Source organism: Salvelinus alpinus, chromosome 1 (assembly GCF_045679555.1).
Source record: "Salvelinus alpinus chromosome 1, SLU_Salpinus.1, whole genome shotgun sequence".
Classification (NCBI taxonomy): Eukaryota; Metazoa; Chordata; class Actinopteri; order Salmoniformes; family Salmonidae; genus Salvelinus; species Salvelinus alpinus.
Window position 1 is genome coordinate 68,409,291 of NC_092086.1, and position 22,885 is coordinate 68,432,175.

At 42.6% G+C, this 22,885-nt stretch overlaps 1 protein-coding gene across 4 annotated transcripts in view; it reads left to right on the forward strand.

Annotated features, from left to right (window-relative positions):
• The window catches only part of LOC139583947 (SH3 and PX domain-containing protein 2B-like), an 86,618-nt gene extending 63,914 nt beyond the window's left edge, over positions 1 to 22,704 (forward strand). For 2 of the 4 annotated variants that reach the window (XM_071415426.1, XM_071415427.1), the window contains 8 exons: positions 329 to 460; positions 889 to 990; positions 2,148 to 2,231; positions 9,199 to 9,316; positions 9,488 to 9,702; positions 17,645 to 17,691; positions 17,867 to 17,992; positions 18,180 to 22,704. In XM_071415426.1, coding sequence (XP_071271527.1) covers positions 329 to 460; positions 889 to 990; positions 2,148 to 2,231; positions 9,199 to 9,316; positions 9,488 to 9,702; positions 17,645 to 17,691; positions 17,867 to 17,992; positions 18,180 to 19,847 — 2,492 coding nt within the window. In that variant the 3' untranslated portion in view covers positions 19,848 to 22,704. The remainder of the gene's footprint in view (positions 1 to 328; positions 461 to 888; positions 991 to 2,147; positions 2,232 to 9,198; positions 9,317 to 9,487; positions 9,703 to 17,644; positions 17,692 to 17,866; positions 17,993 to 18,179) is intronic. The other 2 variants (XM_071415435.1, XM_071415445.1) reach the window with 1 other exon arrangement.
• Positions 22,705 to 22,885: the final 181 nt, after the last annotated feature.

A 22,885-nucleotide genomic window follows, 5' to 3' on the forward strand; every position in this document is an offset into this window, starting at 1 on the left:
CCGCAGAGTGAAGGAAAAGCAGCCAACAAGTGCTCAGCATATGTGGGAACTCCTCATTCCTCATGAAGCTGGTTGAGAGAATGCCAAGAGTGTGCAAAACTGTCAAGGCAAGGGGTGGCTACTTTGAAGAGTATAAAATACATTTTGATTTGTTTAATACTTTGTTACTACATGGTTCCATTTGTGTTATTTCATAGTTTAGATGTCTTCACTATTATTCTACAATGTAGAAATTGTAAAAATAAAGAGAAATCCTTGGATGAGTAGGTGTGTCCAAACTATTGACTGGTACTGTACATGTATGTGTGCTCTGTGTCCCTCCCTGCAGGAGACTCCACCTCAGCTGACCCTCTGCTCCTAGACCAGTATGTGGCCGTCACTGACTATGAGAAACAGGAGAGCTCTGAGATCAGCCTGCACGTGGGACAGACGGTGGAGGTCATCGAGAAGAATGAGTCTGGTACGAGACCTGGATCAGATGGCGACAGACTTTAGCTAAATGACTGCTGCGTCCCAAATGACACTTGTTTATATAGTGTTGGCCCTATTGGCCCTGGTCAATAGTAGTCCACTATAAGGGCAATAGGGTGCCATTTGGGACAACCTGAGTCCTGGCGGCCTTAACGTGTTTTATAAAGCAACCACACTGTCTCAAACGGTCGTCTCCTCCCCCCCCCCCCCCAATCAACTGAACGAATGTTATCATACTTGAATGAACCTGAGATACAGGTACTTTAATGTGTACCAAGACAACTGCCAAATAGCAGCAGCATAATGCTATCACGTTGTCCTCAGAACCTTCCAAATAGACATGGCCAATAGAAGACCTAGAGAGAGCCTCTGCTGTGTGACGGACTCTTCTGTGTTTGTTTTGCTCTTTGTGTGCAGGTTGGTGGTTTGTTAGTTCAGACGAGGCCCAAGGCTGGGTCCCTGCCACCTGCCTGGAGGCTCAGGATGACCCTGACGACTTCTCCCTGCCCGGCGAGGAAGGTAACTCGCTCCGTCTGTCGCACTGCCCTAGGCCACATTCAGAGTCAAAACATAGGCCTACTGTAACTACTGATCACATTGGCAGCCATAAGGAGTAGCTCACAGTCAAAACTCAAGGTTTGCTGCCAAGTCATTATGACACAAAACAGTGTGTCCTCATTGATTAAGAATGTAGGAGAAATGTGGAATTGTAATTAATTAATCTTGGAAGCAGGATGTCTTGAAATCGCTACATTACGTACTGTATGTGGGAAAATGACCTCTGACTGTCTATCACCTTCACCTGTCTCTGCCCGTCGATGATGCTGCGTTCATAACCAAGTGGGAAGGTGGTAAATACCAGTTGTGAAGTTGGATGCTATCACGCGCTTTGAACTTGTTGAGAAATGCCAATTGGCTAATGGCCAACAAGCTGCATCAACCATAAAAAAATACAGCTATCATGCTTGTAAACAAATTATACTGTTCAAAAACCATATTAAGAGTTTTTTTTATAAATAATGTTTTGTTTTAACTGCCGAAAATGCTGTTATCAAGGTAATTTCCTTAGTAGGTGACGTCAGAATGTGGGAGAAGTCGGAGCTTAGGGATGATACATGTGTTTCCCACTAGTAATTGCGAGTTCCCAATCGTATGTAGTAAATTCCACCTTTGGTTATGAACGCAGTGTTACAACCAACCATAGAGATAAATAGAGGACTCTAGTGCCAAAATGCCCTTTTTAGCATGGGGAGTGCCATTGAGGACTTTCACCCTTCTGAAGAAGTCAACTGGGTGGGACTTCCTATGGGTTAAGGAAGGAACACACATTTCCATCTGGGTCAACAGGAGGGATCAGCCAATTAATTATGCTTGTGAGCAAACATTCCATAACTGCAGGTGGCAGTTAAATCGCCAACCTTGGCTTTATACTGTACCTGTTCAAACAACACACTCCAGGTGGCAGTATTCACCCGTTCAGTTTGTTTACCAACTCATAGAAGTAGAAGAAAAATAAAATGTAATACTTAAAAATGGAGAAGCCACTCACAGACGCCATAATAGGGCAGATACAATGAAGAGTCCTCTATAATTTTCTATGGAACTAGCAAACACAAAGCCAGAGTATTTACTTCCTGTTTACTTATTTCCTGCTGCCCACTGTGCTCTGCTGTCAGTGTCCCGGAGATACTGGTCACTGCCGAGCCATGTGGGCCGCCGGCGAACGTTAGGGGATCTGTTCAGCACAGGCTTTGGGCAAGGTGGAGCGCACGACTCTTTTCTCCCTTTTCTCTATCTGTGTGTAAAATGTAATGTTTAGCATGAAAAACTCATGCATGACCAACACAAGCCTAAAAGTGAGGCAAGACATGCATGTGTGGCATGGATTGTAATGGATGATACCTTTATGTTGGTATGATTTGTTCTCTCGGTGGCATGCAGTGGAGAAAAACAGTTTCTCACTTACTGTTCTTTCAGTGAAATATGAGATTTTAAATTGTTTGTTCTTTCTAAATAGAATATTTGTGTAACAATCACTTTAATTCAGTAGACCTAAAATGGACACGTTATGGATTAGTTATAAAAACATAATCTGTTACAAGTAGGTGCTAGTAAAGGGCATTTCCATGTAAAAGGACCCATGAGCACCAACATGTGAAGTTCATAGGAGCATGTCAAATGGAAGCTAAGAGTCTATATTTTTGGGAAACGAAGGCATAGATACATTTTAACCATTATCCATCTTAAAAATGTGGTATAATTAAAGGCTTTGGTTTCTGAATAAACGGATGGAAAAGGGATCTTAGAAAACATCTACCAGAAAAATTCTTAAAAGGAATCAGAAATACATCAAAACACAATAATGTTGACATACAGACCCCTGCCAACTAATAAACACTTTTATATTTAGCTTTGGAGACATTTTTTACCTTCTGTAAGTAAAAAAATATTGTGTAGTGCCTTGTAATTATGTTACCAAAAACCACATACACTACATGACCAGAAATATGTGGACACCTGCTCGTTGAACATCTTATTCCAAAATCATGGGCATTAATATGTAGTTGGTACCCCCCTTTGCTGCTATAACAGCCTCCACTCTTCTGGGAAGGCTTTTCACTAGATGCTGGAACATTGATGCGGGGACTTGCTTCCATTCAGCCACAAGAGTATTAGTGAGGTCGGCCACTGATGTTGGGTGATTAGGCCTGGCTCGCAGTCGGGGTTTCAATTCATCCCACAGTTGTTTGATGGGGTTGAGGTCAGGGCTCTTTGCAGGCCAGTCAAGTTATTCTACACCGATCTCGACAAACCTTTACTATATGGACCTCGCTTTGTGCACGGGGGCATTGTCATGCTGAAACAGGAAAGGTCGTTCCCAAAACTGTTGCCACAAAGTTGGAAGCACAGAATTGTCTAGAATGTTTTCCCTTCACTGGAACTAAGATTTCCAAAGATTTCCCTTCACTGGAACTAAGGGGCTAACTATTCCTCCACCACCAAACTTTACAGTTGGAACTATGCATTGGGCAGGTAGCGTTCTCCTGGCATACGCCAAACCCAGATTTTTCCGTCGGACTGCCAGATGGTGAAGCTTGATTCATAATTTCCACTGCTCCAGAGTCCAATGGCAGCAAGCTTTACACCAAGCCAGCTGACTCTTGGCATTGAGCATGGTGATCTTAGGCTTATGTGCTGCTGCTTAGCCATGGAAACCCATTTCATGAAGCTCCTGACGAACATTTCTTGTGCTGACGTTGCTTCCAGAGGCAGTTTGGAACTCGGTAGTGAGTGTTTCAACCGAGTACAGACGATTTGAACGCGCTACGCTCTTCAGCACTCGGCGGTCCCATTTTGTGAGCTTGTGTGGCCTACAACTTTGCAGCTGAGCCATTGTTGATCCTAGACATTTCCACTTCACAGAATGGGACATCACTTACAGTGAGGGGGGGCTGCTCTAGCAGGGCAGACATTTGACAAACTGACTTGTTGGAAAGGTGGGATCCTATGATGGTGCCACGTTGAAAGTCACTGAGCTCTTCAGTAAGGCCATTCTACTGCCAATGTATGTCTATGGAGATTGCATGGCTGTGTGCTCAATTCCATACACCTGTTAGCAACGGGTGTGGCTGAAATTGCCAAATTCACTAATTTGAAGGGGTGTCCACATACACTGTATATACAAAGTTATCTTTAATATATTTTCAATTTTCTCTCTTGTGAGGTAGGATAATGAAAGTTCACAGAAGTAACAAGTAATGGTATACCTACCAATTAGTTATAATGATTTTACTGATGCAAATTCTGTTTATGAATTATGAAGTGATTAAAATTAAACGGAATTACTGCACCTGCATTGGCTACAATGGGAAATCATAATAGTCACAAACCACAGTTGGGTCACCTGCTACTGTCCTCCCTTCCACTGGCATACTGCTGTGTCAAGCTCATAACTGTTTTCTTTGACTTTCTGTTGTTTGGTTGTCAAACCAAGTGTTAAAACTGAGTCTGGAAAACTCCTCCCTCTCTCTCTCTTCAATTAATATCACCTCTCCCAACTCTTACTGACACCTACCCATGTAACCCCTCTCTTTCCGTTTACTATAACCAGTTTCCTCACCCTCTGAGCACCGACTGACACCAGACGTCCATGGACGTTGAAATTTGGTCAGTCTACTCTGGCCTTGATATTAACGTCCACAGATGGGCCGGACTGGACCAAATCTGAACCTATCATAGACGCATGTTTCACAAGTTTGGATAGCATAGTACAGTACAGTGCTGTTACTATATTGAACTCAAGGTGCCATCTCGTAGCTTTACACCCCATTTTTTCAGCAGACATCTTTGAATCGTAATTTGGAGCAGAAATTTAAGAAAACCTGAGGGAGATTTTACCGTAATCTGTTACCAAAGTTTGCACATGCACAGTTCTTCCACAGAATTCGTTTTTTTGTTACAAAAAAATAATAGAAATTGTTAAGAGTAGTCCGTGTGGATATAGTTCTATTGTTAAACTTTTATATCTATGTTTTGTTTGGCATACATTTTAATGTGAAAAGACAGAGTCAAAGCGCCAATATGTTACCGTGCAATTGCCCTGAAGTCCTAATGCTAGCGCAGTTGTAATTCTGTCTCGTTGATGTTTTGTGTTGCATGATGTGTGTTGCATGTCTTCTCACTCTACAAGATAGATCCCGCCCAGGCTCTGTCTACAAGGAAACACTCGCTGAAAGCATTCAACTGATTACTAGTTTATGATCTGGGAATGGTGTACTAGGGGCTAATACATTACATCCACTAGCAGATAGTGGGAGACTAGGTTCAGAAATTCCATCCAAGAAATGTAAAGAAAGTTGCAGCTTCTTTACTGAATTTCTATACAATTGTAAAACTATCAAATGCAATTTGGAGAACAGCCCAAAAACAAGCAAAAATGACAACACGTTGGTTGCTGCAGCTTCACCTCAGTCGATCTACAAACACGTAGCCTATTAGCTATACAATTAGCCGCTACCCATTAACTCATATTAACTCCGCACCGGGATTAAAAACAATAATTTCATACATACAGAGGGATCTGTTAGCAGAAAAAGTATTTTATTAACAAACGGTAAACCAATACATTTGCTTTACAGATTTTTATTTTATACAGCTAATTTCCTGCAATTCTACACATATGCAATGTTAATATGATATCTCAGCGAGAGTGACTAACAAAATCAATGGGGGCCCCCTGGAGGTCAGGGCCCCTGGGCACGTGGTCAGTAATTCGGCACTGATTACTATGAGTTTAGATAACTGGCTAGACTAATTTACCAATCAAACATTTTTTTACTGTTTTCCATCCAAAATATGCACATTTTCTCACTAGTGGTGTATTCATACAAAACTGACTTGTTGCAAATAAAAATTAGTGAGTGATGTAGTGCACACACAATCAACTTTTCAGCTTAAGTTTTCATGTACCTAATAAAAATCCAATGTGTTCCCATCGCATTTAACTCTACCGATAGTTTTGTCACAAAAAAACTGTTGCGTTATATCAAATGTACCTATTCTGGTCTTGGTACCTACACTCTAGCGAACAGCTTGCAGATACAGTGTGGGTAGGATAGTCTACATGATGAGATTATTATGGATAAGATTGATAATGTTTTGATTTGTCAAGACGGTAGTCAAGCATCTATCATCATGTCACCAAAATAAGACCCTGGACATTTATTGGAAAGGAGCATCAAACTCATACCTTGCACTTTCACCACCCTGTGTTCATCATTTATTTAATCTGTAGCCTATAAACAGCATGGTCTCCCGAGGCGTAGCGGGAGGACCACAAACCATGTCATCGCGTGACTCCCAAGTTTACTTCGATGTGATGTTTATTATATCAATATTTGCTCATAAAGGCGTTTCCACCGCCACTTCTCGCATAATTCATTTTACCAACACAAAAATATCCTACCATGTCAAACTAACAAATGTGTCAGCATTTATCAAATTATACTGAGATTTCCTGTTTCATCACAGCGGTTTCTTTCGTTGCAAAAAAAAACTGTGGACGAAAATGTGGTTATTGAGTGACAAGAGAAACTGCTGATGCACAACCAAGTATGGAAATTGCACCTTGTGTATTCTACTATTGTTACTCTCAACAGTAAGCTGAGACCCCTAGACTGAGCGCCTAAAAAAAAAGTTTATTATTTTGATTTCATTTAAAATAAAATCCTCATATGTTGCTATGGCCCTGGCGAGTTTATTAGGATTTGGTATAGATAGATAGGGTATCTAAATAATGGTGTATATGAATAGAAAAAGTGTGTACTGTACATAGGAAGTGGGTAAAGCAGTATGTAAACATTATTAAAGTGACTAATGTTCAATGACTATGTACATAGGGCATCAGTCTCTAAGGTACAGGGTAGAGATGTATTTATATGAGGTGTACTGTATTTACATATACTTGCACTGTCTGGACTGCCTCATTAGCTACTGTTGTCATCACGTTCAGTTGCATAATTCAACAATTGTGTCAATAGCGGGATACTCTCAAATTTAACATCTACACGTTTGGCATTAGATTACTGCTTTACATTGTTTGCGAGATCAGACATAGGGCGGTGCCAGAGCGCAGAATAACTGACGAGTTTAAACGTAGTAAACGTTGGCGAAAAAGCGTCATTAAATTGTTGCCAGCAGCAGTTAGTCACCAACACTCCGGAGAGTATACACCATTAACACAGCCATATACACCATTAACACAGCCATATACACCATTAACACACCATTAACACAGCCATATACACCATTAACACAACCATTAACACAGCCATATACACCATTAACACAGCCATATACACCATTAACACAGCCTAACCAGCTCTGCTAGGGCGAGTAAAATTATCAGAATGAGGTGTTCTCTCATTTGTGTCGAAGTAGCTAGCCAACGTTAGCCTGTTAGCTTGGGTGCTTGACTGTCATTGTGATCAACCCTACTCCTCGGACAGAGCGTCTAGTGTTTTTCCTGTATTAAACTGTTAAATTATTCCTTTTTAAATTCCATCAAAAATGAACACCCATCAAAATAAAAGTAATTTTTTTGTAATGTGTCGAGACGATGCGTTATATCCCCGATGTAGCTTTAGCGTTCTTATAAACTCAGCAAAAAAAGAAACGTCCTCTCACTGTCAACTGCGTTTCTTTTCAGTAAACTTAACATGTGTAAATATTTGTATGAACATAAGGTTTCACAGACATGTGACTAACAGAAATTAAATAATGTGTCCCTGAACAAAGGGGGGGTCAAAATCAAAAGTAACAGTCAATTTCTGGGGTGGCCACCAGCTCCATTAAATGCTGCAGTGCATCTCCTCTTCATGGACTGCACCATATTTGCCAGTTCTTGCTGTGAGATGATACCCCACTCTTCCGCCAAGGCACCTGCAACTTCCCGGACATTTCTGGTGGGAATGGCCCTAGCCCTCACACTCCGATCCAACAGGTCCCAGACGTGCTCAATGGACCCTCCAAATTGATCCCGCTCCAGAGTACAAGCCTCGGTGTAACTCTCATTTTTTCGATGGTAAACGCGAATCTGACCATCGCCCCTGGTGAGACAAAACCGTGACTCGTCAGTGAAGAGCACTTTTTGCCAGTCCTGTCTGGTCCAGCAACGGTGGGTTTGTGCCCATAGGCGACGTTGTTGCCGGTGATGTCTGGTGATGACCTGCCTTACAACAGGCCTACAAGCCCTCAGTCCAGGCTCTCTCAGCCTATTGTGGACAGTCTGAGCACAGATGGAGGTATTGTGCGTTCCTGGTGTAACTCGGGCAGTTGTTGCCATCCTGTACCTGTCCCGCAGGTGTGATGTTCGGATGTACCGATCCTGTGCAGATGTTGTTGCACGTGGTCTGCCACTGCGAGGATGATCAGCTGTCCATCCTGTTTCACAGTATGGACATGCAATTTATTGCCCTGGCCACATCTGCAGTCCTCATGCCTCATTGCAGCATGCCTAAGGCTTGTTCACGCAGATGAGCAGGGACCCCGGGCATCTTTTTTTTTTTGTGTTTTTCAGAGTCAGTCGAAAGGTCTCTTTAGTGTCCTAAGTTTTCAGAACTGTGACCTTAATTGCCTACCGTCTGTAAGCTGTTAGTGTCTTAATGACCGTTCCACAGGTGCATGTTCATTAATTGTTTATGGTTCATTGAACAAGCACGGGAAACGGTGTTTAAACCCTTTACAATGAAGATCTGTGAAGTTATTTGGATTTTTACGAATTATCTTTGAAAGCCACGGCCCTGAAAAAGGGACGTTTCTTTTTTTGCTGAGTTTAGATGCAACGGAAAGACAATGGATTCCATTGAGACAATTTCAGCCATTACCTGGGTGTGTTTGACAGCTCGTTACAAATATTTCCACAGTCATAATATTAAACGGGGGAAAAACGACAGGCACAAGCAAGCGTATGAAAGAGTCGCATGAGTAAAATGAAAGCAATTAATCCAGCAAGATTTAAGTGACAAGTGGATTATTCACCCCTCAAACACAGGAAATACATGGCTGAAAAAGACCGATCATCAGGTAGGCGGGGCATGTGCGATGCTACATAATGTGCTGTCCCTGCCAAGTTGTTGACTCCATCTGCTTGATTGACGTTCTTTTAAAAGTTAGTATGCAAGATGAAAAAGACATCACCTAATGTCATGTGTTCTTTGCCATTTCCAGAGGAGAAGTATACAGTGATCTACCCTTACGCAGCGCGAGACCAAGACGAGATCGACCTAGAAAGTGGCATGACGGTGGAGGTCATGCAGAAGAACCTTGAGGGCTGGTGGAAGATCAGGTAAAACACAATACCCCAGAAGTGTGTCTGTACACAGTGAATGCATGTTATTTCATTGAGTGTATGAATGTGTGGATCAGAGTTGGTTGCTCGTTTGTACTAAATAAGGACTTTGTTGTTGTCGTTTCTCTCGATTGAAACTGTGAACGTGACCTCTGCTGCCCTCTACAGGTACCAGGGACAGGAGGGCTGGGCCCCGGCGTCCTACTTGAAGAAGGCCGACATCCTGAGCCAGAAGCTGGTGGCAGGGGCAGCGGGCCACTCCAGCACTAACGACCTGGACGGATTCTCCAAGCAGCAGAGTCAACAGAACCAAGCCAAGGAGAGCCGAGGAGACAACAAGGATCAGAAAGACAAGGGCTTCTCCCCCTTTGCCAAGCAGCACAGTGAGTAGGAACTAGGAAATGTAAACTGCTAACTAGTTTAACAACTAACAAACAGCTGTAACGCTCTACTTAATGCCTGCAGGTAGGCATTATTAAAATGCATTATAAAGCCTATAAGATATAATAAAGCATTATACATGCAGACTTAAGTAAAGTGTTACCAAGACTTCCCATCTGTATGAGGGATGCTTCAGTCTCCTTCCTCAGAGTGGTTTCTCTGCGAGGCTCTCTAAATCAATGCCTGAGTAATGTAAAACATCCCCCTTTTATTCCTACAGTGTGTAAGTAATTGAGGAGCTGAAGGCTTTCCACAACTACACCTCCATTAGTGAGGATGCATTACACATCGAGTTAGAGCCGAAGTCCCCAGTCTCCAGATTGAATTAGTCTACGTCGAACACAGTGCTCTCTCTCTCCTCCTTTCTCTCTCTCTCTCGCTCGCTCTCCTTTCTCGCTCCTTCTTTCTCTCCCTCACTCTCTTTCTATGGTCTCTCTCGCTCTACTCTCTAATCTCTCTCTCTGCCAACTGGGCACCAACTGGTTGAACCAATGTTGTTTCAAAGTAAATTGTCAACGTATTGTGACGTGGCTCTGTTGGATTTGCAAAAAGTCCTCAACTGTTGTTTTGAGGGTGAAATGTTAAGCACAGGATTATGTCATGGTAACCATTTTTCAACAGACAAACCTTGTAGAAAATATGTGAAATGTTTTCCTTTGAAACAACGTCAGATTTTCAACATTATATCCACTATGATAATAAAACAATTGGCTGGGCGGCACCTCCTACTGGAGAGTTAATCTACAGCTATCCCTTTGGTCTCTCGTCCAGGGATTTAACTGTCACGCTGGTATGAAGAGTCGGGAGACAGGCGCAGGAATGCGTAATAAGGTTTTTTATTAAGCCCGAAATTACAGCGTGCCGTGTAAAGGCACGGGGACGAAGACCAAACAAACATGTAACAAAACACAGGGTTGAAACCCAAACAAAAGAGTGAGGAGTACCCTCGAATAAATAACACAAGCGCACAATGATTATCACACGGCACGAAAGCCCAAAACACACAGCACAGGTACTCGCACGCACCAACGGACATAGTAACAATAATGGACACCCCCAATGGAAACCAAATTTCATGACAAAATGACAATTAGAGTTTAATGGCTGTGATAGGAGAAAAGTGAGGCTGGATCAACAACATTACTCCACAATACTAACCTAAATGACAGAGTGAAAAGAAGCCTGTACAGAATAAAAATATTCCAAAACATGCATCCATTTTGCAATAAGGCACTAAAGTAAAACTGCCAAAAAATGGGGCAAGGCAATTCACTTTATGTCCTGAATATAATATGTTATGTTTTGGGCAAATCCAAAACACAACACTGAGTACCACTCTTTTCAAGCATGGTGGTGGCTGCATCATGTTATAGGTATGCTTGTCATCGGCAAGGACTAGGGAAAGAAATGGAAGAGCTAAGCACAGGCATAATCCTCGCGGAAAACCTGGTTCAGTCTGCTTTCTAACAGACACTGGGAGACAAATTCAACTTTCAGCAGGACAATAACCTAAAACACAAAGCCAAATATACACTGGAGTTGCTTACCAAGACGAAATTGAATGTTACTGAGTGGCCTAATTACAGTTTTGACTTACAGTAAATCGGCTTGAAAATCTTTGGCAAGAAAATGGCTGTCCAGCAATGATCAACAATTTTTTAAATAATAATGTACAAATATTGTAAAATCCAGGTTTGCAAAACTCTTAGACTTAACCAGAAAGGCTGACAGCTGTAATCACTGCCAAAGGGGATTCTAACAAGTATTCACACACCCCTGTCAATACATATGTAAATTAGATATTTCTGTATTTCATTTTTCAATACATTTGCAAACATTTCTAAAAACATGTTTTCATTATGGGGTATTTTGTCTAGATGGGTGACCCAAAAATATATTATATGTACAGTGCATTCGGAACGTGTTCAGACCCCTTGACTTTTTCCACATTCTGTTATGTTAGACTTATTCTAAAATGGATTAAAACACTTTTTTCCCCTCATAAATCTTCAAAATACCTGTATTTGGGGAGTTTCTCCCATTCTTCTCTGCAGAGCCTCTCAAGGTCTGTCAGGTTGGATGGGGAGCGTCGCTGCACATCTCCAGAGATGTTCAATCGGGTTTAAATCCGGGCTCTGGCTGGGCCACTCAAGGACATTGAGACTTGTCCCGAAGCCACTCCTGCATTGTCTTGGCTGTGTGCTTAGGGTTGTTGTTCTGTTGGAAGGTGAACCTTCACCCCAGTCTAAGGTCCTGAGAACTCTGGAGCAGGTTTTCATCAAGGATCTCTGCACTTTGCACCGTTCAGCTTTCCCTCGATCCTGACTAGTCTCCCAGTCCCTGCCACTGAAAAACATCCCCACAGTATGATACTGCCACCACGCTTCACCGTAGGGATGGTGCCAGGTTTCCTCCAGATGTGACACTTGGCATTCAGGCCAATGAGTTCAATCTTGGTTTCATCAGACCAGAGAATCTTGTTTCTCATGGCCTGACAGTCCTTTAGGTGCCTTTTGGCACACTCCAAGCGGGCCGTTGTGCCTTTTACTGAGGAGTTGCTTCCGTCTGGCCACTCTACCATAAAGGCCTGATTTGTGGAGTACTGTAGAGATGGTTGTCCTTCTGGAAGGTTCTCCCATCTCCACAGAGGAACTCTGGAGCTCTGTCAGAGTGACCATCGGGTTGTTGGTCACCTCCCTGACCAAGGCCTTTCTCCCCGATTGCTCAGTTTGGCCGGGCGGCCAGCTATAGGAAGTGTCTTGGTGGTTCTAGGAAGTGTCTTGGTGGTTCCAAACTTCTTTAATTTAAGAATGATGGAGGCCACTGTGTTCTTGGGGACCTTCAATGCTGAGACATTTTTTGTTACCCTTCCCCAGAACCCTTCCCCTCGTCACAATCCTGTCTCGAAGCTCTACGGACAATTCCTTCGATCTCATGGCTTGGGTTTTTGCTCTGATATGCACTGTCAACTGTGGGACCTTATATAGATAGGTGTATGCCTTTCCAAATCATGTCCAATAAATTGAATTTACCACAGGTGGACTCCAATCAAGTTGTAGAAACATCTCAAGGATGATCAATGGAAACAGGATGCACCTGAGCTCAATTTCGAGTCTCATTGCAAAGGATCTGAATACTTATGTAAATAAGGTATTGCAGTTTTTTTATACAAATATTTCTAAAAACCTGTTTTCGCTTTCATTATGGGGTTTGGGTGTGTAGATTTTTTTTAAATAAATTTTTGATTAAGGCTGTAATGTAACAAGTGGAAAAAGGGAAGGGGTCTGAATACTTTCCGAATGCACTATATTTATACTGAACAAACATATAAATGCACCATGTAAAATGTTAGTCCCATGTTTCATGAGCTGAAATAAAAGATCCCAGAAATGTTCCATACGCACAAAAAGCTTATTTCTCTAAGAATGTTGTGCACAATTTGTTTTACATCCCTGTTGGTGAGCCTTTCTCCTTTGCCAAGATAATCCATCCACCTGACCGGTGTGGCATATCAAGAAGCTGATTAAATAGCATGACCATTACCCAGGTGGACCTTGTGCTAGGGACAGTAAAAGGCCACTCTAAAATGTGCAGTTGTCACACAACACAATGCGACGGATGTCTCAAAGTTGAGGGAACATGCAATTGGCATGCTGACTGCAGGAATGTCCACCAGAGCTGTTGCCAGACAATTGAATGTTGATTTCTCTACCATAAGCCGCATCCAACATATTTTTTGAGAATTTGGCACTACATCCAACCGGCCTCACAACCGCCGACCACGTGTATGGTGTCGTGTGGGCGAGCAGTTTGCTGATGTCAACGTTATGAACAGAGTTCCCCATGGTGGCGGTGGGGTTATGGTATTGGCAGGCATAAGCTACAAACAACAAACACGACTTGCATTTTATTGATGGCAATTTGAATGCACAGAGATCCTGTGACAAGATCCTGAGGCCCATTGACGTGCCATTCATTCGCCGCCATCACCTCACGTTTTGTGATAATGCACGGCCCCATATCGCAAGGATCTGTACACAGTTCCTGGAAGCTGAAAATGTCCCTGTTCTCCCATGGCCTGCATACTCACCGGACGTGTCACCCTTTGATCATGTTGTTTGGGATTCTTTAGATCAACGTGTTCCAGTTCCCGCCAATATCCAGCAACTTCGCACAGCCATTGAAGAGGAGTGGGACAACATTCCACAGACCACAATCAACAGCCTGATCAACTCTATGCGAAGGAGATGTGTTGCTCTGCATGAGGCAAATGGTGGTCACACTGGATACCGACTGGTTTTCTGATCCACGCCCCTACCTTTTTTTGAAGGTATCTGTGACTAACAGATGCATACATGCATTTCCAGTCATGTACAATCCATAGATTAGGGCCTAAAAGTTATTTCAATTGACTGATTTCGTTATGAACTGTAATTCAGTAAAATCTTTGAAATTGTTGTATGTTGCATTTATATATTTTTTCAGTATAAAATTCAGGCTGTAACACAACTAAACGTGGAATAAGTTAAGAAGTATGACTACTTTAAGGCACTGTAGGCCTAGGGTTTCAAGCTTTGGTTCAATTCAAATCTACAAGTTAATATGTTTTAACCAAAAGTTAAGGTTCAAGAAAAGGACTAAATCAAATCAAACTTTCTGTAAAGTGCATTTAAAGTTTGATTTGACTTGATTAAGTCCTATTTTTTAACTCAATTTTTCGTTGAGATGGAGACGTTAATCCAACATATCAATTATTAATTTGTAGACAAACTGGATATTGAAGGAGATGTATCTTCTGCTTGGATAGTTCCATCTGTGCCTCTGGCTTTAATTTCAGTTTGCCTACAAATTAATAATTGATATGTTGGATTCACTTCTTCATCTTCAAAAATCTAAGTTAAAGAGTTGAACTAAATCAAATAAAGTTTGACTGTCTGAAAACATAACAAATTTATGACAACTAAACCAAAAAAAATTAAATTGTTTTTCCATTGGAATTTGGTTGTGCTTTACATCTCCTTTAAACGTTGATATTTGGTTTTGTCGTCAACCATACACAATTCAATATTACTTTAATACAGTTAATAGCCTTAACTTTAGGCTATTAACTGTATCTTAAAATTAATGTGACAGTATGTATTCAATGTTAAAATGAGTAACACACCCATGGCCACATTGAGGTTACTGTAACTATAGATATCTTTATGTGATCATAGAAAGTATGCATGTTCAAGATAATGCAAGGGTCACAGGTCTGTGGAGATCTTCACAATTGCTGTAATAATCTGTGCAGGATCTCGAACCGCATTGATCACTTGCACTATGTACTTTTAATGTAATCTCAATTGCAATCCAGATCATGTGGTTGTGCTATTAAATGAAGCACAGTGATAACACATTAAGTTGTTGTATAAATAAACAAAATCTGACATTGTATTCCTATTTGAACTGTGTTGTGCTTGTAAATGGTTGAAAAAGCAGTGATAACTAGGGATGGCACAATTACCGGTTATGGATGAAGACAGCCATAAAATAAGTCATAGGGAACGAACAGCTGACTGAATACAGGACAGCCAGGCATTCATGCGTTTCTGCAATGACATGGACTTTTAACAACGTAATGAAACTTTGTTGCCCCTTGCTGAAACAAGCAAGGTGTTGTAGCAAACGATGAATAGAATGGGTTGGAATGGGCTTGGAACCTCTATCCCTGGCAATTTGACTGGTAAACCCATGGGTATACACACAATGACTGTCTGGTATTGTGATGCAATAAACTCCATGGTAATGTAGAATGTTCATTCAAATTATCTTAACTAAATGTAGCTCATGCAATGGAATAATAAGGCCTCTTTTTTTGTAATGTCAGTTGAGTTGAATCAACAAATCACAGCACATATTGATGCGTACACTTCCTGCTCTGCGCCTATGGGCAGAGACAAAGAGTCAAAGCAAGAAGTTTTACTCAGCCCAAAATCTGTAAACAAAAATGTTTTTTTTTTGCACGGAGGTCAATGAGAAGGTTTCAAATTTGGTTAACAAATCATTTAATTGCCAATTAGCGACGTGACGCTTATTCGGTCGAATGGTTAGGTTGCACTGATATAAAGTGACGCACGTGACATTTCGGCAACTTTGAAAAAAACGACTTTATATCGCCGTTGTGCCATGTTTTGCATGTTTTGCATTGCCATCAGATACTTTCAACATTTTAAAGTAGTCAACTGCTGGGGATTCCTATTTTTATGAACCTTTATTTAACTAGGCAAGTCAGTTAAGAACAAATTCTTATTTACAACGACGACCTAGGAACAGTGGGTTAACTGCCTTGTTCAGGGGTAGAACAACAGATTTGTACCTTGTCAGCTCGGGGATTCGATCTAGCAAACTTTCAGTTACTGGCCCAACGCTCTCACCACTAGGCTACCTGCCTAGGCTACCTATACTTTAACGTGGAGATAGCCAGAGTGAGTTTACGAACGCATCCTTTGTATCAGTGCCATTATGTCTGTGACAGCGCCATTGAGGCTAGCTACTCTGATTTCCGAGCACGATCATCTTAGTGTACCAGAGTGCAGAATAACTCATCAATTTACAAACGTGCAACACCCGTTGAATGTGACAGTTGTCGGGCAAAGAAATTCAATTGTTGCCAGCTGCACAGTTAGTCACTAACACTCTAGATAACATAAAAACAGCCTAAGCAGCTCTACTAGGGCAAGTAAAATTGTCAGTGAGGTGTTCTCTCATTTGTTTCTGGAAGTAGCTAACAAGCTAGCCAACTTTAGCCAGTTAAAGTGCTTGACTGGTGTTGAGGTCAGAATGTTCATCACAACCCTACTCCTTAGCCAGAGCGTCCAGTGTGCGCTCCGAGAGCGAATCACTCTGAAGTTACGAACGACTCAGAGCGCACTGACACAATGGAGGGAATTTACAAACGCACCTAAAAATAAGATCTCTCTATGGCCTGTTGTTCACACGCTTATCTGACCTCTCATTGGCTAGAACGGTCTCCACCTGATCTTGCCTCCTCCCGTCTGCCTTCCATCTTTGAGGACATGTATTTCCATTGTTAGAGCAGTCACTTGACTATCTTGTCAATATAATAATAGACAGTCTTTAATAAGGGTACACTCGAAATGGCCACCAGTCCACCCCTTATGCAATCATTGACTTAAATGGGGACACCCGTTCTATTCATTCTATTTCTATAGCAGCACATGCAGTCAGGAAAAGTGTGTCTAATATTGTTTTATATTTTTTGCTATTCAAACTGTTATTACGGAAACCCATGACCATTTGCCATGGGTTCCCGTAATTATCATCATCCAAACTTCTATGACGTCACAGCCCTAGTGATAAGACATTTAGATGACAACTAAACCCCCCCAAAAAATCTGGCATTGTTTTTCATTTCGAATTTGGTTGTGCTTTTACATGGTTGAAAGCATAGTGAAAACACATTCAACAAACTTCTGGCTGTCTTTATGAGTTGCTGAATAAAGGTTGAAATGTCATAGAGCAACACCTCAACCAAATATTACCAAAATGTCCACGTTGAAACGACGTGGTGTGCCCAGAGGGTAATCTCGATCTCTTTGGGTCTCTTCAATCTGTATAGCAGAAGTTCACCTTTACAGTGTGGTTGAAATTTAAAGGCAATGTTCCCACTTTAGCGGAGACTGCATTCACGGTAAACGCTGCTAACGTCGGCGCAATCATTACCTTTAAATTTAGGAATCTTTTCAGATTGAATAAAGCCCTTTGTTTCCCTCTGTCTGGAACTAATATATCCTCCTATGAGCAGTTGATGTCAATGCAGGCAGTGTTTTGAGACTGATGAGGTGTGCTGTGATAAGGTTTCATCTGCCTTTTCCTCTACAGAACAAGGGGCTAGACAGAGACCACCTCCACGCAGGGATCTCTCCATCGTAAGTACCCCGCTCCAACCAGTTAACCGCACATCCTTAACCGCACAATGAGACGCCAACAGCACTCATTAACAAAGACATTTGACTAAATGTGTTTTGCTTTGTTTTGTGTTGACCTGCCACAAGTCAAACCTGATACTGACTAACTCTTTCTTCACACCCTCCCTCCGTTTAGCCGAGGGGGCAGAACCTGCCAAAGCCACCCACCCCTCCCCAGGTGGAGGAGGAGTTCTATACCATCGCAGACTTCCAGACCACCATCCCCGACGGCATCAGCTTCCAGGCTGGGGTCAAAGTGGAGGTGAGACTCGTCACATCTCATCACACATTGGTAGATGGTTATTGCTTGAATGTGAACAGCCTACCAAATCCCACCTAGAGAACCGTTTTTGATTGAATGGAAGGGCATTTTAACTGCTTCCCCTCAAAATGCTGTGTATTGATTCCTGATTCCTTGAATTCTCACTCATCCTGTTTCTGTTTTTCAGGTGATAGAGAAGAACTCCAGTGGCTGGTGGTACATTCAGATTGAAGACAAAGAGGGCTGGGCCCCTATCACCTTCATCGACAAATACAAGAAGACCAGCTTGACACCGCGCCCCAACTTCCTTGTACCTCTGCCCAACGACTTGGTCCAGCTGAATCTGGAGGATGGCACTGCTAGCGGTGCGGGGCAAGAGGACAGCTGGTCCAAACCGCTGCCAGAAGAACCCACGGCGGGGAGCGAGTCCGTAGCCCGGCCCAAGCTCAGGGACTGGAAGTCCAGTGCCAGTAAGGCGGCATCTGCTTTCTCCGGTCCCCTACCCCCAGCCCCGTCTGCCCCACTGGCTGAGGAGAAGCCAGTCCTGCCACCGCGCAGGGAGTCCATCAACAAGAGCACGGACATTGAGATTACTGTGGAGAAACCCAGGCCAGACCTATCCAAACCCTTGCCTCTGAAAACCCCTGCCCCGGGGGTCATCATGCCCCTGCTTACCCCCAAAGCTGCCCCCTTCAAGCCAGACAAGCCCCCCGAGCCCAAAAGAGAGGTCACGAACAAACCTCTGCATTTGAAGAATGAGATGGGTCTGGAGTGTGGCCACAAGGTCTCCGCCAAGGAGGTGAAGAAGTTCAACCTGAAACCCGTGGCTAAGCAACCACCCAAGCCCATGCCTGATCCACCGGAGGAGAAACCAGAGGCCATCGGCCCTGCACTGTTCATGAAGCCTAAACCCATAGTCCGGCCCAAACCCGTCCCAGCTGCCAAGCCAGAACCGCCAGCTGAGAACAAGCTGGATATCACCAGCCTGAGGAGCAAGCTGAAGCCTTCAAAGCCAACTGAACCAGGCTCTGGATCAGTAGAGCCAAGCCAGCAAAACGGCGCTGCTCCCAACAACGGCCCTTGCAACGCTCTCCCCAAGATGCCGCCGCCCAACCTCCCCCCTAATAATGATTTACCCAAGATGCCTCCTGGTAATGTACCCCCCAAGATGCCCCCTCCTAATAATGTTCTCCCAAACATGCCGCGTCTCAACAGCCCCCCTCTCAATGCACTCCCCAAGATGCCCCCGGCCCCCAATGCTCTCAATGGCAAGGCCAGCGACGAGCCCAAGTTACCCCCCAAGCAGCAAAACGGCCACGGACAAGTGAGCCAGGATGTCCCCAAACCCGCTGCCCCCCCCCCAAAAGAACCTCCAGGGAGGCCAGCCGTCCTCCCTAGGCGACCCCCTCCACCCAAAAAGACCTCGGAGCCATCCAGCCCCACAGAAACCAAAGCTCCCCTGAAAGAGCTCCCAGACACCAAGCCTGCTCCCCCCCAGCTCAGCAGACCACCTCCCCCTAAACCCAAGGCCTTCATGCTGCCCCCGCCTAAAGACAAGGACAAGGGGGAGCCCAAGGCAAAAGTGCCCGTGGCCCCAAAGCCACTGGTTAAGATTGAGAAACCAGGTCCTCCGAGGGATAAGCTGCCTCCTCTGATCAAGGATCCCAGTAAAGAGGAGCTGTTCTTGGCCGTGGCAGACTTTGAGGGCGACGATCAGATGGGTGGCTTCAAGGAGGGCACCGTGTTCGAGGTGATGGAGCGGAACAGCAGCGGCTGGTGGTTTTGTAAAAATCTAGGAGAAGGGCCAATGAAAGAGGGCTGGATCCCCTCCAATTACCTGACCAAGAAACCCTAGGTACCAGGTTCCGTTGGCCTTTTTAATTAAAAAAATATTACTTATTGTATTTAATTAGCTTTTTATTTATAGGTACCTTTTTAATTGAAATATTTTTGTTAAATTCCATTTGTTTAGCAAGAATGAACCAGCAATGTTTTTTTTTTTGCATATTGTTTAGTTATTTTTATCCTCGTTACAAATTACTAAGCATAAAATCCGTAACAAGCAAATGTTCCTCATGTTGTTCACCTTTTGTGCCATATGTTACTCAACAAGCCTATAATGTAATTTTATGATACAGTAAATGTTATCACAAGCTTTGTAATAGAACAGATGAATGTCTTTCCAAGCCTTCTATAATATTGTGCCTCAGTATAGTGCTTTAAGCTTAAATATATGCAATTTAGCTAGTTAGTTTCTCAGTTAATATATCAAAAGATGCTTAAGTCTAATGAGTGGAGTCATAACTGACAGTGCAATGCATTTGGAAAATAAATCAGACCATACTCCAGAGGAACCAAGGTCCATATTCACAAAGCATCTCAGACTAGGATTGCTGATTTAAGATCAGTTTTGCCTTTTAGATCATAAATGAATAAGATTACATGGATAGGGGGTACCTGATTCTAGATCAACACTCCTACTCTGAGATTCTTTGTGAATACTGGCTGAGATGAGTCACAAGACAAACAGCCAAAACCAGCCCAAGGCAGAAGGCCATAGATACTCAAGATTCATCAAAGAACACCCCTCCTCCACTAAGGCTGCAATGGAGGTTACAATAGGAGTTCAAGAGGACATTTTGGCTTTCAAGTACTAAAATATTTACACTTCAAGCAAAGTTTTTGACAAGTGCTAATACTATACATTTATACAGATCTTTTCAGGTTTGTGAATGTGTTTACTTTTCTTTGGGAACTGCATAATACTGTTGCGGCTGATTTGTGACAGATGTGCACTTTTCAGATTATTCAGCCTGTTCAGACAGTTCAGGTTTGCAATCTGGATTACCAAACTGGGGGAGCGAGCCTGTCTTTCAACTCACTCTTGAACGTTGTAATAGAATGCACAAGGTGCAATTTTTAAATTAGGCAGTGCATCATCAGTTTTCCTCGTCAGTCATTGCATACCTTAGGAGGTATTTATCACTTCTCACAAATGTCCAGTGAAAAAGCTTGGGAACCCCTGGGTTAATAGGCCGATGTAGAGGAAGTACAGAATATACAATTGAAAGCCATAGCCATGTTTTAAACACTCAAATAAGGTTGCTGCAAGACTTTGGGAGCTGCATTGTATACCAGGGTTGGAGTCCAACTCTTTCAGGATGGACTGAATTGACTTCATTGAAATTAAAATGGACCCTTTCCCTGGTGTTCACAGTACAATAGGTGGAAAACACCCTATTAATTTCATAAACTGTAGGTCTACCATTATCAATACAGCCCCTAAATGAGAGAGAATTGACCTGTGATTTGTGCAATAATAATAATAAATACAGCGTTATTGGATCTCATAAAAAGGTGCTCAAATATAAAGTACATAAAGTGTGATAATTATAAAAAACATTTACATTAGTGTTTGACTGGTTTCAAGCACAGACTTAGCAAGAGTTATTTTTATCGTACTTCCAGAATGAAGTAATGTCAGCTGTCACTTTGTGTGTTTACTTTTCACCTCTTGCCAGGCCTGGTTTGCCGTAGTTGGAACTTAATGATGCATTGTTCCTACAGTCGAAGAAGTAACATGCGTCGCCCAAAACACCACGCAGCGAGGACTTTCAGCAAGTGCGTCGTTGTTACTACACATTACATATATAGAGGGAAATAGCAGACAGTAGCCTACAATTAGATTAACATGAAATTGTTTGAAATACATAAGCAAATGTAGTGTACAGTCATCTTGGTTTTCATTTGAAGCATATTTTGTTACAATTGCAAAGACATTGCCCACTTTGTAGCCTATTTAAAGTTATTGGTGGTCACAGAGAGATGGATAAAAATCCATTGATTGTATGTTTAGCGGAGGTCTTCTGTGTATAAAGTGACGTGGAAGGACAAAAAAAGCATGTAACGATGCACTTGGCTTTAAGTGGTGTGAGGCAGTCGGTAAATAGGCCTTACAAAGCATTTAAGTGTGACTAGTAACAATGGCTACTACGAAGCTGGGCCATGGTCATGGAGAAAGAGGGTTGGTCTCCTAGGAGACAAACTGACAAGGCTGGGAGTGCCTGTAGCTCAGGTTAATTGGAGAATCTCAGAATATGGTTGATCTGATTCTGCTCCTAGTTGCTTTGATACTATGTTTTTCCCATCCCCCTCAAATCTTCATGTTAAAGTACTAGGTCCAATGCTGTGTCAGGTCCCTAACCAGCATTGAAATCATAAGTAACTTGGAGTTTTCCATCTTTGGCAGTGTACATAGTACAAAAGTAATAATATTCATGCCAGATTTGTAATGATCAACACTAGTGTCAACTCATGGAGTAAGACCTGACGGTTAGTGGAATGTGAGTGAAACCTAGATTGGGGTTAGGGTATGGGTTGGAAAGACATGCATTCAACAGTTTGGTTACTGAAGCATAAGGAGAGGCACACAGGGATGTGAACACTACAATAAAAACAGTATGGATTGTCTTATTGCTTTAAGTAATGCTTTACCCTAAACTGGTCAATTTAATTTGAAAATGAATTTATAAAAAGAAACTGCTAGTTCTTTATTCTTTGAGATATGCAGCATAAACACCTTTCCCGCTGACATATTGCGCATATCCCATCTTAGTCCTGTAATGTATTCGTTATACTTGTGTATTCCCCCCCCCCCCCCTCATGGTTCTCTTTCATATTAAGTCAATAAACATTTTAAAAAAAAATTACATGTTATCTTGGTTTTCCTTGGAAATGTTCCTTTATTTTGAGGAAACGGATGCAACCTAGATCGAGAGTTAACCGCTGATAGCAGACACTCCTGTTTATGTTTTGGCCGTGTAACTGCAATTGGGGCTGTCAAATCGGTTGAGCAGCTGCTCTTCATTGTCATGAAGCCACACCCATCCCACT